The sequence below is a fragment of the Coregonus clupeaformis genome, chromosome 9 (genome assembly GCF_020615455.1).
Source record: "Coregonus clupeaformis isolate EN_2021a chromosome 9, ASM2061545v1, whole genome shotgun sequence".
Classification (NCBI taxonomy): Eukaryota; Metazoa; Chordata; class Actinopteri; order Salmoniformes; family Salmonidae; genus Coregonus; species Coregonus clupeaformis.
The window spans coordinates 5,409,251-5,423,027 of record NC_059200.1 but is presented as its reverse complement, the minus strand read 5'-3'; the positions used below and the strand labels follow the sequence as shown (position 1 = coordinate 5,423,027).

General features: G+C 42.6%; 1 protein-coding gene across 1 annotated transcript; it reads right to left on the bottom strand.

Annotated features, from left to right (window-relative positions):
• Positions 1–1,685: 1,685 nt before the first annotated feature.
• LOC121574542 (olfactory receptor 1052-like) lies at positions 1,686–10,514 on the bottom strand. The gene is made up of 5 exons (XM_041887143.1): positions 10,505–10,514; positions 5,135–5,310; positions 4,139–4,602; positions 3,181–3,322; positions 1,686–1,829 (listed from the first exon to the last, which is right to left on the bottom strand). Exons 1-5 carry the CDS (start codon positions 10,512–10,514, stop codon positions 1,686–1,688), a joined length of 936 nt encoding a protein of 311 aa, XP_041743077.1.
• Positions 10,515–13,777: the final 3,263 nt, after the last annotated feature.

The following is a 13,777-nucleotide window of genomic DNA, read 5'->3' as shown; positions in this document are numbered from 1 at the left end:
CACCATGGCCAAGACCAAACAGCTCTCCAAGGATGTCAGGGACAAGATTGTAGACCTACACAAGGCTGGAATGGGCTACAAGACCATCGCCAAGCAGCTTGGTGAGAAGGTGACAACAGTTGGTGCGATTATTCGCAAATGGAAGAAACACAAAATAACTGTCAATCTCCCTCAGCCTGAGGCTCCATGCAAGATCTCACCTTGTGGAGTTGCAATGATCATGAGAACGGTGAGGAATCAGCCCAGAACTACACGGGAGGATCTTGTCAATGATGTCAAGGCAGCTGGGACCATAGTCACCAAGAAAACAATTGGTAACACACTACGCTGTGAAGAACTGAAATCCTGCAGCGCCCGCAAGGTCCCCCTGCTCAAGAAAGCACATATACAGGGCCGTCTGAAGTTTGCCAATGAACATTTGAATGATTCAGAGGAGAACTGGGTGAAAGTGTTGTGGTCAGATGAGACCAAAATCGAGCTCTTTGGCATCAACTCAACTCGCCGTGTTTGGAGGAGGAGGAATGCTGCCTATGACCCCAAGAACACCATCCCCACCGTCAAACATGGAGGTGGAAACATTATGCTTTGGGGGTGTTTTTCTGCTAAGGGGACAGGGCAACTTCCCCGCATCTTCACCGGGCCATGTACCGTCAAATCTTGGGTGAGAACCTCCTTCCCTCAGCCAGGGCATTGAAAATGGGTCATGGATGGGTATTCCAGCATGACAATGACCCAAAACACACGGCCAAGGCAACAAAGGAGTGGCTCAAGAAGAAACACATTAAGGTCCTGGAGTGGCCTAGCCAGTCTCCAGACTTTAATCCCATAGAAAATCTGTGGAGGGAGCTGAAGGTTTTACGTCAGCCTCGAAACCTTAATGACTAGGAGAAGATCTGCAAAGAGGAGTGGGACAAAATCCCTCCTCAGATGTGTGCAAACCTGGTGGCCAACTACAAGAAACGTCTGACCTCTGTGATTGCCAACAAGGGTTTTGCCACCAAGTACTAAGTCATGTTTTGCAGAGGGGTCAAATACTTATTTCCCTCATTAAAATGCAAATCAATTTATAACATTTTTGACATGCGTTTTTCTGGATTTTGTTATTGTTATTCTGTCTATCACTGTTCACATAAACCTACCATTAAAATTATAGACTGATCATGTCTTTGTCAGTGGGCAAACATACAAAATCAGCAGGGGATCAAATACTTTTTTCCCTCACTGTACCACATGGGAAGTTATTCTCCCTTCCTGTAAGAGATATTTTTTGTTCTCAATTTTTTTGTTTTCTGTATCTCTGTATCTTGAATGTGTTTTTTCCTCAAATCTATTACATATAGTAATGAATTGAGTCACTTCCTGTGAGAGTTGGGATATACACCTGTTTGTCCACCAATATTCTTTATCACCCTGATGAAGGCTGTTGTAGCCGCAACACGTCAGTGGTTTTTTATTCTTGCCATGTATAAGTCATAAAACAATAAAGGCTTTTGAATTTTTACACTAAATGAGAGTGCCTTGATTACTTCTGGAAGTTTGTTTGCACAAAGGCTTTTCCGACATTGTTTACTATCCAGCATCAACTTATTTTTGTTCTATAGTATTTTAAAAGTAGATTATATTGAGTGTTTTGCGGTCAGGAGAGTTTGTTTACTGTTTTGTGGCCAGGACAGCGTGTTGAGTGTTTATCGGCCCTGTGGTGAGATGGCTCTGTGTTGGCAGAAGGCCCTCTTGATGGCCTCTCTCAGCAACGTGTTCCTTATGCTGTAGATAATCGGGTTCAGGAAAGGAGTCAGAGCTGAGTACAGCACCGACACGATGATACACACCTACAACAATAACACAACATTAATACAACATTAAGACAACCGCAATGCGACAATGATAACCCCCCGCACCCCAAAAAAAGTTATACATTATTATACAACAATGATATGCACCTACCTCATCAACACAATGATATCCAACCTTATCACAACATTATTAACAGCACGACCTTGATCATATTTACCTATAAACATTTACACAGCATTATTAGGCAGGGTTGTGGTCAATTCATCCCCTGTAGCTCAGTTGGTAGAGCATGGTGCTTGCAACGCCAGGGTTGTGGGTTCGTTTCCCACAGGGGGCCAGTATGAAAATGTATGCACTCACTAACTGTAAGTCGCTCTGTATAAGAGCGTCTGCTAAATGACTAAAATGTCAAATGTAAATGCCATTTAAATTCCAGTCAATTCAGGAAGTACTTTGAAATTCAAATTCTCTCCAATGCCTTTCAATTATTATTATATATATTTTTTTTTTTTCACCTTTATTTAACCAGGTAAGCCAGTTGAGAACAAGTTCCCATTTACAACTGCGACCTGGCCAAGATAAAGCAAAGCAGTGCGATAAAAACAACAACACAGAGTTACATATGGGGTAAACAAAACATAAAGTCAAAAATACAACAGAAAATATATATACAGTGTGTGCGAATGTAGTAAGTTATGTAGGTAAGGCAATAAATAAATAGGCCATAGTGCAAAAATAGTTACAATTTCGTAATTAACACTGGAATGATAGATGTGCAAAAGATGATGTGCAAATAGAGATACTGGGGTGCAAATTAGCAAAATAAATAACAATATGGGGATGAGGTAGTTGGGTGGGCTAATTTCAGAATGGCTGTGTACAGGTGCAGTGATCGGTAAGCTGCTCTGACAACTGACGCTTAAAGTTAGTGAGGGAGATAAGAGTCTCCAGCTTCAGAGATTTTTGCAGTTCGTTCCAGTCAATAAGGAAAATGGAATTAGAATTGGAATTTGGTTTAATTTCCTAATTGACTGGAATTTAAATTAAATTGACCCCAACCCTGTTATTAGGATTATCACAGCCCTGCCACCATGACACAAACCAACAATGACTGAAGAGCATCAGTACAATATGCGACAAACAATTAATACAACACTGCCATCTCCTGGTGGGAACCCATTTTGCATACCGGTAGATATGAACAGTGAAAAGACACAAATCAGAGGACATGGGTAACCAGAGTAATGGCACAAATATCAGTCAAACTCTTCAACTGGTGAATGTAGAATTCACAGTGTTGACTGAAGGTTGTCTGATGGCATAGTTAAACAGACATCAGAAGAAAGAAAGGGGGAAGGGGAGAAAGAGAATGAAGAGGAGGGTCACCTCTGGAGAGAAGTTTCCCACACGGTAGTAGATGTAGACGAACGAGTTGGAGCTGTAAGAGATGGACCCAACCGTCAGGTGGGCGGCACAGGTGGTGAACGCCTTCAGTCGCTGGGCGGCGCCCATTTTAGCTATTGCCACACTGATGAGCAGTGGTGGAAAAAGTACCCAATTGTCATACTTGAGTAAAAGTAAAGATGCCTTAATAGAAAATGACTCAAGTAGAAGTGAAAGTCACCCAGTAAAATACTACTTGAGTAAAAGTCTACAAGTGTTTGGTTTTAAATATACTTAAGTATCAAAAGTAAAAGTATAAATCATTTCAAATTTTTTATATTAAGCAAACCAGCCGGCACAGTTTTTTTATTTATTTTTATTTACGGCTATCCAGGGGAACACACCAACACTCAGACATTTACAAATGACGCATGTGTGTTTGGTGAGTCCGCCAGATCAGAGGCAGTAGGGATGACCAGGGATGTTCTCTTGGTAAGTGAGTGAATTGGACCATTTCCCTGTCCTGCTAAGCATTCAAAATGTAACGAGTACTTTTTGGGTGTCAGCTAAAATGTATGGAGTAAAAAGTACATACTTTTTTTTAGGAATGTAGTGAAGTAATAATATAAAAATATAAATAGTAAAGTAAAGTACAGATACCCCAAAACACTACTTAAGTAGTACTTGAAAGTATTTTTACATCACTGCCGATGAGGATGTAGGAAGTGAAGATGAGCACGCCCGTGGTGAGCAGGGCTACAAGCACAAAGGACAGTGACATTCTTTTTATTTTCATTTTTTGTCATTTAGCAGACGCTCTTATCCAGAGCGACTTACAGAAGCAATTAGGTTTAAGTGCCTTGCTCAAGGGCACATCGACAGATCTTTCACCTAGTTGGCTAGGAGATTAGAACCAGCGACCTTTCGGTTACTGGCACAACGCTCTTAACCACTAAGCTACCTGCCGCCCGTGCCGACATGATACTGTCCATCTGTGTCTCCACACACCAGCCGCCTCACTGAGGATGGGTCGCACAAGCAGTGGCGCACCACGTTGGGTCTGCAGTACGAACGCCGCGTTGCCATGGTAGTGGCCGGGAGGGTGCAGATGGCGCCTAAGGTCCACGCCCCGATGATGAGGAGCAGGCGGACGGGGCGGGTCATCACAGCGGCGTAGCGGAGAGAATTACAAATGGCCACATAGCTGTCGTAGGCCATGACGGTCAGCAGGGTGCGGTTGTTGACGGCCATCTGGATTAAGCAGTACATCTGGAGGAAGCAGCCGGGGACGGAAACAGTCTTGACCTCGGTCAGGAAGCCTGACAACATGTTGGGGATAGTGACTGTGGTGTAGACCATGTCCATGAAGGACAGGTTGTGGAAGAAGAAGTACATTGGGGAGCCCAGCTTCGGGTCGGTCTGCACCTGTAGGATGAGATAAAGAGAGGGATTAGACAGTGATGTAATAGATAGGCCCAGCAGGGAGTTTTTTCCGACAATGTGACTCGACCAGGGAAGAATCTGGGCCCTTGCCATAGATCTCAAGAGTTCAAGAGTCCTGACTCCTGAGGAGTATTGTGTAGTCTACAGGCCCTCAGTGAGCGGACCTGAAGGAAACCTTTTGATCACTTACACTTACTATAACTCCCGTTCTCTTTTATAACATAATCTCTATCTAATCCTGTATTGATAAAATAAAATACAATTTAATTTGTCACATGCTTCGTAAACAACAGGTGTAGACTAACAGTGAAATGCTTGCTTATGGGGCCCTTCCTAACAATGCAGAGAGAAAAAATATAAATAAATATAAAATGACAGTAATAACACGAGGAATAAATAAATAAAATAACAACACAAGGAATAAATACACAATGAGTAAAGATAACTTGGTTATATACACGGGGTACCAGTACCTAGTCAATGTGCAGGGGTATGCTTGTACAGTGTACAATACCAGATAGATGATGTTTCCTCCTAGGATGATGGAGAAGGCCAACAAGAAGATGACAAACAGGACCATTCTGTTTTCCACCAGACTGGCCAGCCCTGGATGATGAAGACGGTGACAGGGCTGGGCAGGGTGCTGTTCAGACCGCTGTGCCAGTGAGCCTGATAGCATCTCAGACAAACCTAGTGCAGACAGAGAAAGACAGTGATACCTTGTACACATAGAAGAAGCACATTCTGAACTAACATGGTTTAGGACAGTTATATTCTGGTTACTAAAGTAGTTACATTAATACATTGTGTAAGGATAATTGTAATGAAAAGTGTTGCCCACAGAAGCAAAAAATACAAAATAAAATCGTATAATGTTTTATTCTTGACCTTCCATTTGTGGTATCAGAGTGGGGAAATCTATATGCAATGTGATATGATAACAATAACTTATAATCATTTATAGCAAGTGGGACTCAATTATGTTTAGTTAACAATTCCAATAAAACCCAGAGAACATTATTTAGTGTAGAGGTGCTGACTAATGGTGAATAAACTGTAAGCTATAAAAACAAATAAAGAGAGTCGCACACTCTATGTACAGTATAAACTCCCAGTCATTTATTGGGTAAGAAACCACCAACGTTTCAGACCCTGAAGAAGGCACAGTGATGCCGAAACGTTGGTGGTTTCTTACCCAATAAATTATTGGGAGTTTATGCATAGAGTGTGCGACTCTCTTTATTTATTTGTTTTTATAGTTAACAATTCCAGCCAAAAGATTGAACACTGAATTCAAAACGTTTTGCAGTAATATGTTGAAATCTGATTAATATTACATAAAAGTTTGCAAACAAAAAACACAATTACACTTAACGCTCATTCATAAAATATTTATCTAAGCTCTCTTTACAGTGCCTTGCAAAAGTATTCATCCCCCTTGGCGTTTTTCCTATTTTGTTGCATTACAACCTGTAATTTAAATGGATTTTTATTTGGATTTCACGTAATGGACATACACAAAATATTCCAAATTGGTGGTGAAATGAAAAAAATTACTTGTTTCAAAAATTCTAAAAAATAAATAACGGAAAAATGGTGCGTGCATATATATTCACCCCCTTTGCTATGAAGCCCCTAAATTAGATCTGGTGCAACCAATTACTTTCAGAAGTCACATAATTAGTTAAATAAAGTACACCTGTGTGCAATCTAAGTGTCACATGATCTGTCACATAAAAAATATCAGAAACTTTGAACATCCCACGGAGTAGCATTAAATCCATTATTAAAAAATTGAAAGAATATGGCACCACAACAAACCTGCCAAGCGAGGGCCGCCCACCAAAACTCACAGACCAGGCAAGGAGGGCATTAATCAGAGAGGCAACAAAGAGACCAAAGATAACCCTGAAGGACCTGGCCAGAAAAAAGCCATTGCTTACATAAAAAAATAAGCAAATACATTTGGTGTTCGCCAAAAGTCATGTGGGAGACTCCCCGAGAACACCATCCCCACAGTGAAGCATGGTGGTGGCAGCATCATGCTGTGGGGATGTTTTTCATCGGCAGGGACTGGGAAACTGGTCAGAATTGAAGGAATGATGGATGGCGCTAAATACAGGGAAATTCTTGAGGAGATTCCAACGGAACCCATCCAACTTGAAGGAGCTGGAGCAGTTTTGCAAAAATCCCAGTGGCTAGATGTGCCAAGCTTATAGAGACATACCCCAAGAGACTTACATTTACATTTACATTTACGTCATTTAGCAGACGCTCTTATCCAGAGCGACTTACAAATTGGTGCATTCACCTTATAGCCAGTTGCATAACCACTTTACAATTATTATTATTATTATTATTTTTATTTTCTTTTGGGGGGCGTAGAAGGATTACTTTATCCTATCCCAGGTATTCCTTAAAGAGGTGGGGTTTCAAATGTCTCCGGAAGGTGGTGAGTGACTCCGCTGTCCTGGCGTCGTGAGGGAGCTTGTTCCACCATTGGGGTGCCAGAGCAGCGAACAGTTTTGACTGGGCTGAGGGGGGAACTATGCTTCCGAGAGGAAGGGGAGCCAGCAGGCCAGAGGTGGATGAACGCAATGCCCTCGTTTGGGTGTAGGGACTGATCAGAGCCTGAAGGTACGGAGGTGCCGTTCCCCTCACAGCTCCATAGGCAAGCACCATGGTCTTGTAACAGATGCGAGCTTCAACTGGAAGCCAGTGGAGTGTGCGGAGGAGCGGGGTGACGTGAGAGAACTTGGGAAGGTTGAACACCAGACGGGCTGCGGCATTCTGGATGAGTTGTAGGGGTTTAATGGCACAGGCAGGGAGCCCAGCCAACAGCGAGTTGCAGTAATCCAGACGGGAGATGACAAGTGCCTGGATTAGGACCTGTGCCGCTTCCTGTGTAAGGCAGGGTCGTACTCTCCGAATGTTGTAGAGCATGAACCTACAGGATCGGGTCACCGCCTTGATGTTAGCGGAGAACGACAGGGTGTTGTCCAGGGTCACGCCAAGGCTCTTCGCACTCTGGGAGGAGGACACAACGGAGTTGTCAACCGTGATGGCGAGATCATGGAACGGGCAGTCCTTCCCCGGGAGGAAGAGCAGCTCCGTCTTGCCAAGGTTCAGCTTGAGGTGGTGATCCGTCATCCATACTGATATGTCTGCCAGACATGCAGAGATGCGATTCGCCACCTGGTTATCAGAAGGGGGAAAGGAGAAGATTAGTTGTGTATCGTCAGCGTAGCAATGATAAGAGAGGCCATGTGAGGATATGACAGAGCCAAGTGACTTGGTGTATAGCGAGAATAGGAGAGGGCCTAGAACTGAGCCCTGGGGGACACCAGTGGTGAGAGCACGTGGTGCGGAGACAGCTTCTCGCCACGCCACTTGGTAGGAGCGACCGGTCAGGTAGGACGCAATCCAAGAGTGAGCCGCGCCAGAGATGCCCAGCTCGGAGAGGGTGGAGAGGAGGATCTGATGGTTCACAGTATCAAAGGCAGCAGACAGGTCTAGAAGGACAAGAGCAGAGGAGAGAGAGTTAGCTTTAGCAGTGCGGAGAGCCTCCGTGACACAGAGAAGAGCAGTCTCAGTTGAATGACCAGTCTTGAAACCTGACTGGTTTGGATCAAGAAGGTCATTCTGAGAGAGATAGCAAGAGAGTTGGCTAAAGGCGGCACGCTCAATAGTTTTGGAAAGAAAAGAAAGAAGGGATACTGGTCTGTAGTTGTTGACATCAGAGGGATCGAGTGTTGGTTTTTTGAGAAGGGGTGCAACTCTCGCTCTCTTGAAGACGGAAGGGACATAGCCAGCGGTCAAGGATGAGTTGATCAGCGAGGTGAGGTAGGGGAGAAGGTCACCGGAGATGGTCTGGAGAAGAGAGGAGGGGATAGGGTCAAGCGGGCAGGTTGTTGGGCGGCCTGCAGTCACAAGTCGCAAGATTTTATCTGGAGAGAGAGGGGAGAAAGAAGTCAAAGCATAGGGTAGGGCAGTGTGAGCAGGACCAGCAGTGTCATTTGTCTTAACAAACGAGGATCGGATGTCGTCAACCTTCTTTTCAAAGTGGTTGACGAAGTCATCCACAGAGAGGGAGGGGGGAGGAGGATTCAGCAGGGAGGAGAATGTGGCAAAGAGCTTCCCTAGGGTTAGAGGCAGATGCTTGGAATTTAGAGTGGTAGAAAGTGGCCTTAGCAGCAGAAACAGATGAAGAAAATGTAGAGAGGAGGGAGTGAAAAGATGCCAGGTCCGCAGGGAGTCTAGTTTTCTTCCATTTCCGCTCAGCTTCACGGAGCTCTGTTCTGTGAGCTCGCAATGAGTCATCAAGCCACGGAGCTGGAGGGGAGGACCGAGCCGGCCGGGAGGATAGGGGACATAGAGAGTCAAAGGATGCAGAAAGGGAGGAGAGGAGGGTTGAGGAGGCAGAATCAGGAGATTGGAGGGAGAAGGATTGAGCAGAGGGAAGAGATGATAGGATGGAAGAGGAGAGAGTAGCGGGAGAGAGAGAGCGAAGGTTGCGGCGGCGCATTACCATCTGTGTAGGGGCAGAGTGAGTAGTGTTGGAGGAGAGCGAGAGAGAAAAGGATACAAAGTAGTGGTCGGAGACATGGAGGGGAGTTGCAGTGAGATTAGTAGAAGAACAGCATCTAGTAAAGATGAGGTCAAGCGTATTGCCTGCCTTGTGAGTAGGGGGGGACGGTGAGAGGGTGAGGTCAAAAGAGGAGAGGAGTGGAAAGAAGGAGGCAGAGAGAAATTAGTCAAATGTAGACGTAGGGAGGCTGTAATTGCTGCAAAAGGTGGCTCTGCAAAGTATTGACTTTGGTGGGGTGAATAGTTATGCACGTTCAAGTTTTCTGTTTTTTTTTGTCTTAAAAAATCTTCAAAGTGGTAGGCATGTTGTGTAAATCAAATGATACAAACCCACCAAAACTCAATTTTAATTCCAGGTTGTAAGGCAACAAAATAGGAAAAATGCCAAGGGGGTGAATACTTATGCAAGCCATTTTCGCATATTCACTTAGGGGCCGATTCCGACCTGAGTTAAGCACGCCTAAATGGAACGTAATTCCCCTTTTATGCAATTTTATCTCTATACATGTTTTGACCTTTAACTTAAGCATGAGAATAGCATGCTATTCACCCGCTATTCATTCGTGGGTGGAGATCTAAGAAATGAAGGTGTGGCAGATGTGTGTCTACAGATACGCCGTATTCTGACCTTGACTTAATTCCCTCATAATTCTACCACCTTTACGTGCAAGAAAAACATGACTAAGGTCGAGCGAACCTGCCGGTTCGAACTGGGAAAAGCATCTACTATTCTACTTTATTTTTTCCGATAACAATAACAGCATTCTCCATGCCCTGTCATTCATAAACTGATGAGAGCTATTGATAAAAGCTAGGTAAATTAGTAATCCATTCGGAGAAAGGGATTGTATACACATAGCAATTGTTTTAGATTATTTTTCCTTATGATCCCTGGAGACGAATGTGAAACCACTCATATGGAAGCAAACTGAAAATCATATCAACATGACATGTATTGTGGCCACTTTTCCTCAATGAAGTAAGCTATAAATAGCTGTGCCGTTATTCCATATTTTAATTGTGTACCCTCATAATTTGCGTTGATTAAATTTGGAAACTCAAGCTATAGACTTCTGTAAGGCTGAACCTGCCAAGTTGATGTATGCGCTTTAGAATGTTTTAATTATATACCCAGGCTTTTCTACATTTTATTTTTCAATTTGTATCATGTTAAATTTTAGCCACTATCAGGAGCCACCGTCAGTAATACCCACATATAGTTATAACTGTCACTTTAGTGTTAGTTTTCTTAAATTTGTAACTTACATTTTGCATCATTCCATTCCATTCTGTTTACCTTTCTGCATGATTGTTCCTGAGGGTCACTAGCATTAGTGGATCATTTAGGCTAACATTGTGCAATAATTTGGGACATGTAGCCTATTTGAATCAGACCACACATAGCAGGTTAAACCTGGAGCCTGGCGAACGGTTCACAAAGACTGGACCATTGTCATACAGTTGTACACTTCTTTCCACCTTCCAATATTTCATGGATTGAACGTGAATATGACAACTTTCAAACCACTGTTTATTTTAATGATTCATACATACTTTCCTAACCCTAAAATGTGCCTAAGTAATCTACAAGATCATAATATTTTTAAATCTTGGTGCTGAAACAGAGATTAATATGCATATGCTTTCTTTCATTGATCCCTATTTTCTGAACCCATTATTTCTATGTATTCTAGTCTGTCTACAAAATTCTAATTCAAGGTGCACCATATTTACAGGGATGGCTTAAAACAAATGTACTGAAAACCCTATTGAATGAAAACTCCAAGAGAAAATCTGTTGGCCAGTGGGAGGGTTTTCAGCAGTTGAATTAAATGTAATCAGCGCACGTGCAAGGGAATCACGCCAACAAAGCCCGTTACACACCTGCATAAGGTAAGTCTGAATATCAACTACTGAGAAGTGTGTAGGAAAGGCGTGCGTAGGAAAGGTGTACATTTCCTAAGTCGGAATCGGGCCCTTAGTGTTTCCTATGGAAATATTTTCAGACAAATCCACTTGTGAGATAACTGTGAAGAACTAAATCTATATGATAATTGTGCAGTAGTGGAGGTTAAACCTCTTACCTGAGTGAGTGCAGTCCCTGTTTTTCCACAGGATGATATGAGAGGCCGAAGGCACTTACTGTTAGTTACCTAGTTAGTACATCTACAATACATTCATTAAGAACTTTCCCTGGATTAATCAAACAAGGGAAAACTTAGATGAACTCCAATGCAACGTATGTTTACAGTAAACTCCAGGTAAAGTGCATCATTATATATATTTATTATGAAAAGTAATTTAGCTACTGTATTTAACTATAATTGGTAGTGTGTGTGTGTATGTGTTTGCTTCTCTTGTGAGTAATTAGAACAGAACATCAGAAAAAGAGACCTCAAGGCAAATCTCAAATAACATCCTCCACATTCAGTGTTCAAGTTTTGTGCCTAATTTGTTCTCTTGTCAAAAATTGGGAATAAGGGCTCACTTGAGACTCAGACCTTCAGATTAAACAACAGGTTTTACTCTCCCACAGACTTGTAAAATAAAATATTAGAATACCCTGCTGTAAGGTAATCTTCCCTCATGTTCTCTGGTTTTTCAGAGTTCTTGGTTGTATTCCACTGAAGACAAGTGTTAGATGCTCATGCAATGGCAACCTATGTGTGCATATAAGGACACAGATGGAGCCACAGAGTACATTTCTGAACAGGATTTGTTTCAGAATGAGGGGTGCTTTAGGTCTGCTGGTTTTTCTGTTCTGTCTGTTTGTGGCATGGGCTCAGGGAGAGAGTGGGCGGGTCACAGAGAATGACATCACTCTACAGGGCTACAGCGAACAGGTCAAGGAGCTGAGGCTGAGGAGGCAACACACAGATAGACGAAAGACCAAACTACCACTGCTGAGATCTGGGCTGACCTGAGAGCGCTGAGAGACATGGTTGTGGAACAGGGAGTGGAGCTGAGGAACATGGAGGAGCAGGTTGAGGAGCTGCAGAGACATAATGAAGGTAATGCACTGTTGGGATTTGAAGTAGTGTTTAATTTCGCAACCAATTTAGTCATGATGAAGATTCACATACTGATCCATGTTATTCATTTTGTTTTCCAGCTCAGGTAGCAGACTTCGAGACCAGAATGACCACCACTGAGAGAGAAAATGCGGGTAAGAATATGTGATATGTGTTAAGTAATATGTTTATGACAGGAAGGCTAACATATTTTGAGCATGTGAAAAGTGCTCCATAAATTAAATATGATTACTATTATATTTTGTTTAAAATGGTTAAGTTTGTCCATGTTTCTCTCCATTGCAGCCGTATAGGTCAGATTGAGCGCAAGTGAGAGAATGAAGGTAAAATGACACAAACTTGAGTTAGGCCTATATAAACCACTTCAACAGTGTAATTTGTATTGTTTTCCAAAAATATTTAGGAGGATAGAAATTATTAGTTTATAAACTTTGTTCTAATCTAATATTTGTGATGGTTTAGAGAAATGTTAACTAACTTTACATTCAGTTTGCAGGTTGTTACAATAATCACTGCTGGCACCGTTTATATTTAGGTGCGGGAAATCTGCAATACATTTTAGCTTATATTCTATAACAGGTGAAGGAACTAAAGTACTAGAAAGTCAAGCACTGACATTACTGTATGTTTTTATAAAATGTTGAAGGAAAAGTCAAGCTTCAGCAACTGAGGATGATGTTTGTAAATCACAGCAATTCGGGTAAATGTCTGTCAGTGTACTCTCTCTCCTGTCGTCACAGACAGACCAAGGTGGCATTTTCTGCTGCTCTGGCTGATTCGGGAAGAATAGGCCCCTACAATTATGACCACACACTGAAATACCAAAAAGTCCTCACTAACATCGGCAGTGCTTACAGTACAGCTACAGGTACTGGCTACACCAATCTACATGGGCACGTATCCACGGGGGCTCGCTACAGTCTAATAATACTGATAGTTTACTTCCCCCTGCTTTTCCTGTGATGCAGGTATATTCACAGCACCAGTGAAATGAGTCTACTACTTCAGATTCACAGCCATGGATGCCTGCCACTCTGAAACAATGGGTGTGGCCTTGTTTAAGAATAACCAGCAGATAAAATTCAATGGGGGTTACAACAATGAAGAAAGTCAGGAGTATCTAACCAATGGAGTCACTCTGCTGCTTGGGCAGGGAAATGAAGTGTACATGCTTCTCCTCTCAGGCATGGGGCTTTATGATAGTTCAGCTAACCACTGCACCTTCACTGGCTTCCTGCTTTTCACTATGTGATGCTGCAACCTGGACTCAGGGGTAGACGTAACATAGTAAACGAGAACGAGAAACATAACATATCATCATTCTAATTTGAGTTTCCCGGATTTTCGTTTACTATGTTACGTGTAGTCTATGAGACCAGGCTGGATTGGAATACTGGTAGTTCTGTAATACCATCAAGGGTCCTCTTGAGGATCCTCTTGGATTACTTTACAGGTAATAAAGAAATTATAAAGCAAGGGCATTTTGTTGTTTTTCATAGATGACACATACAGTGGGGAGAACAAGTATTTGATACACT

Bases quoted from the DNA above. Each gene is read 5' to 3' on its own strand.
- LOC121574542 (XM_041887143.1), bottom strand. The intron at 4,603-5,134 runs GTATTGTACACT...CTCATCCTACAG, and splicing joins GAGGAAACATCATCTATCTG to GTGCAGACCGACCCGAAGCT. The intron at 1,830-3,180 runs GTGACCCTCCTC...TTATTGTTGTAG, and splicing joins TGGGAAACTTCTCTCCAGAG to GTGTGTATCATCGTGTCGGT.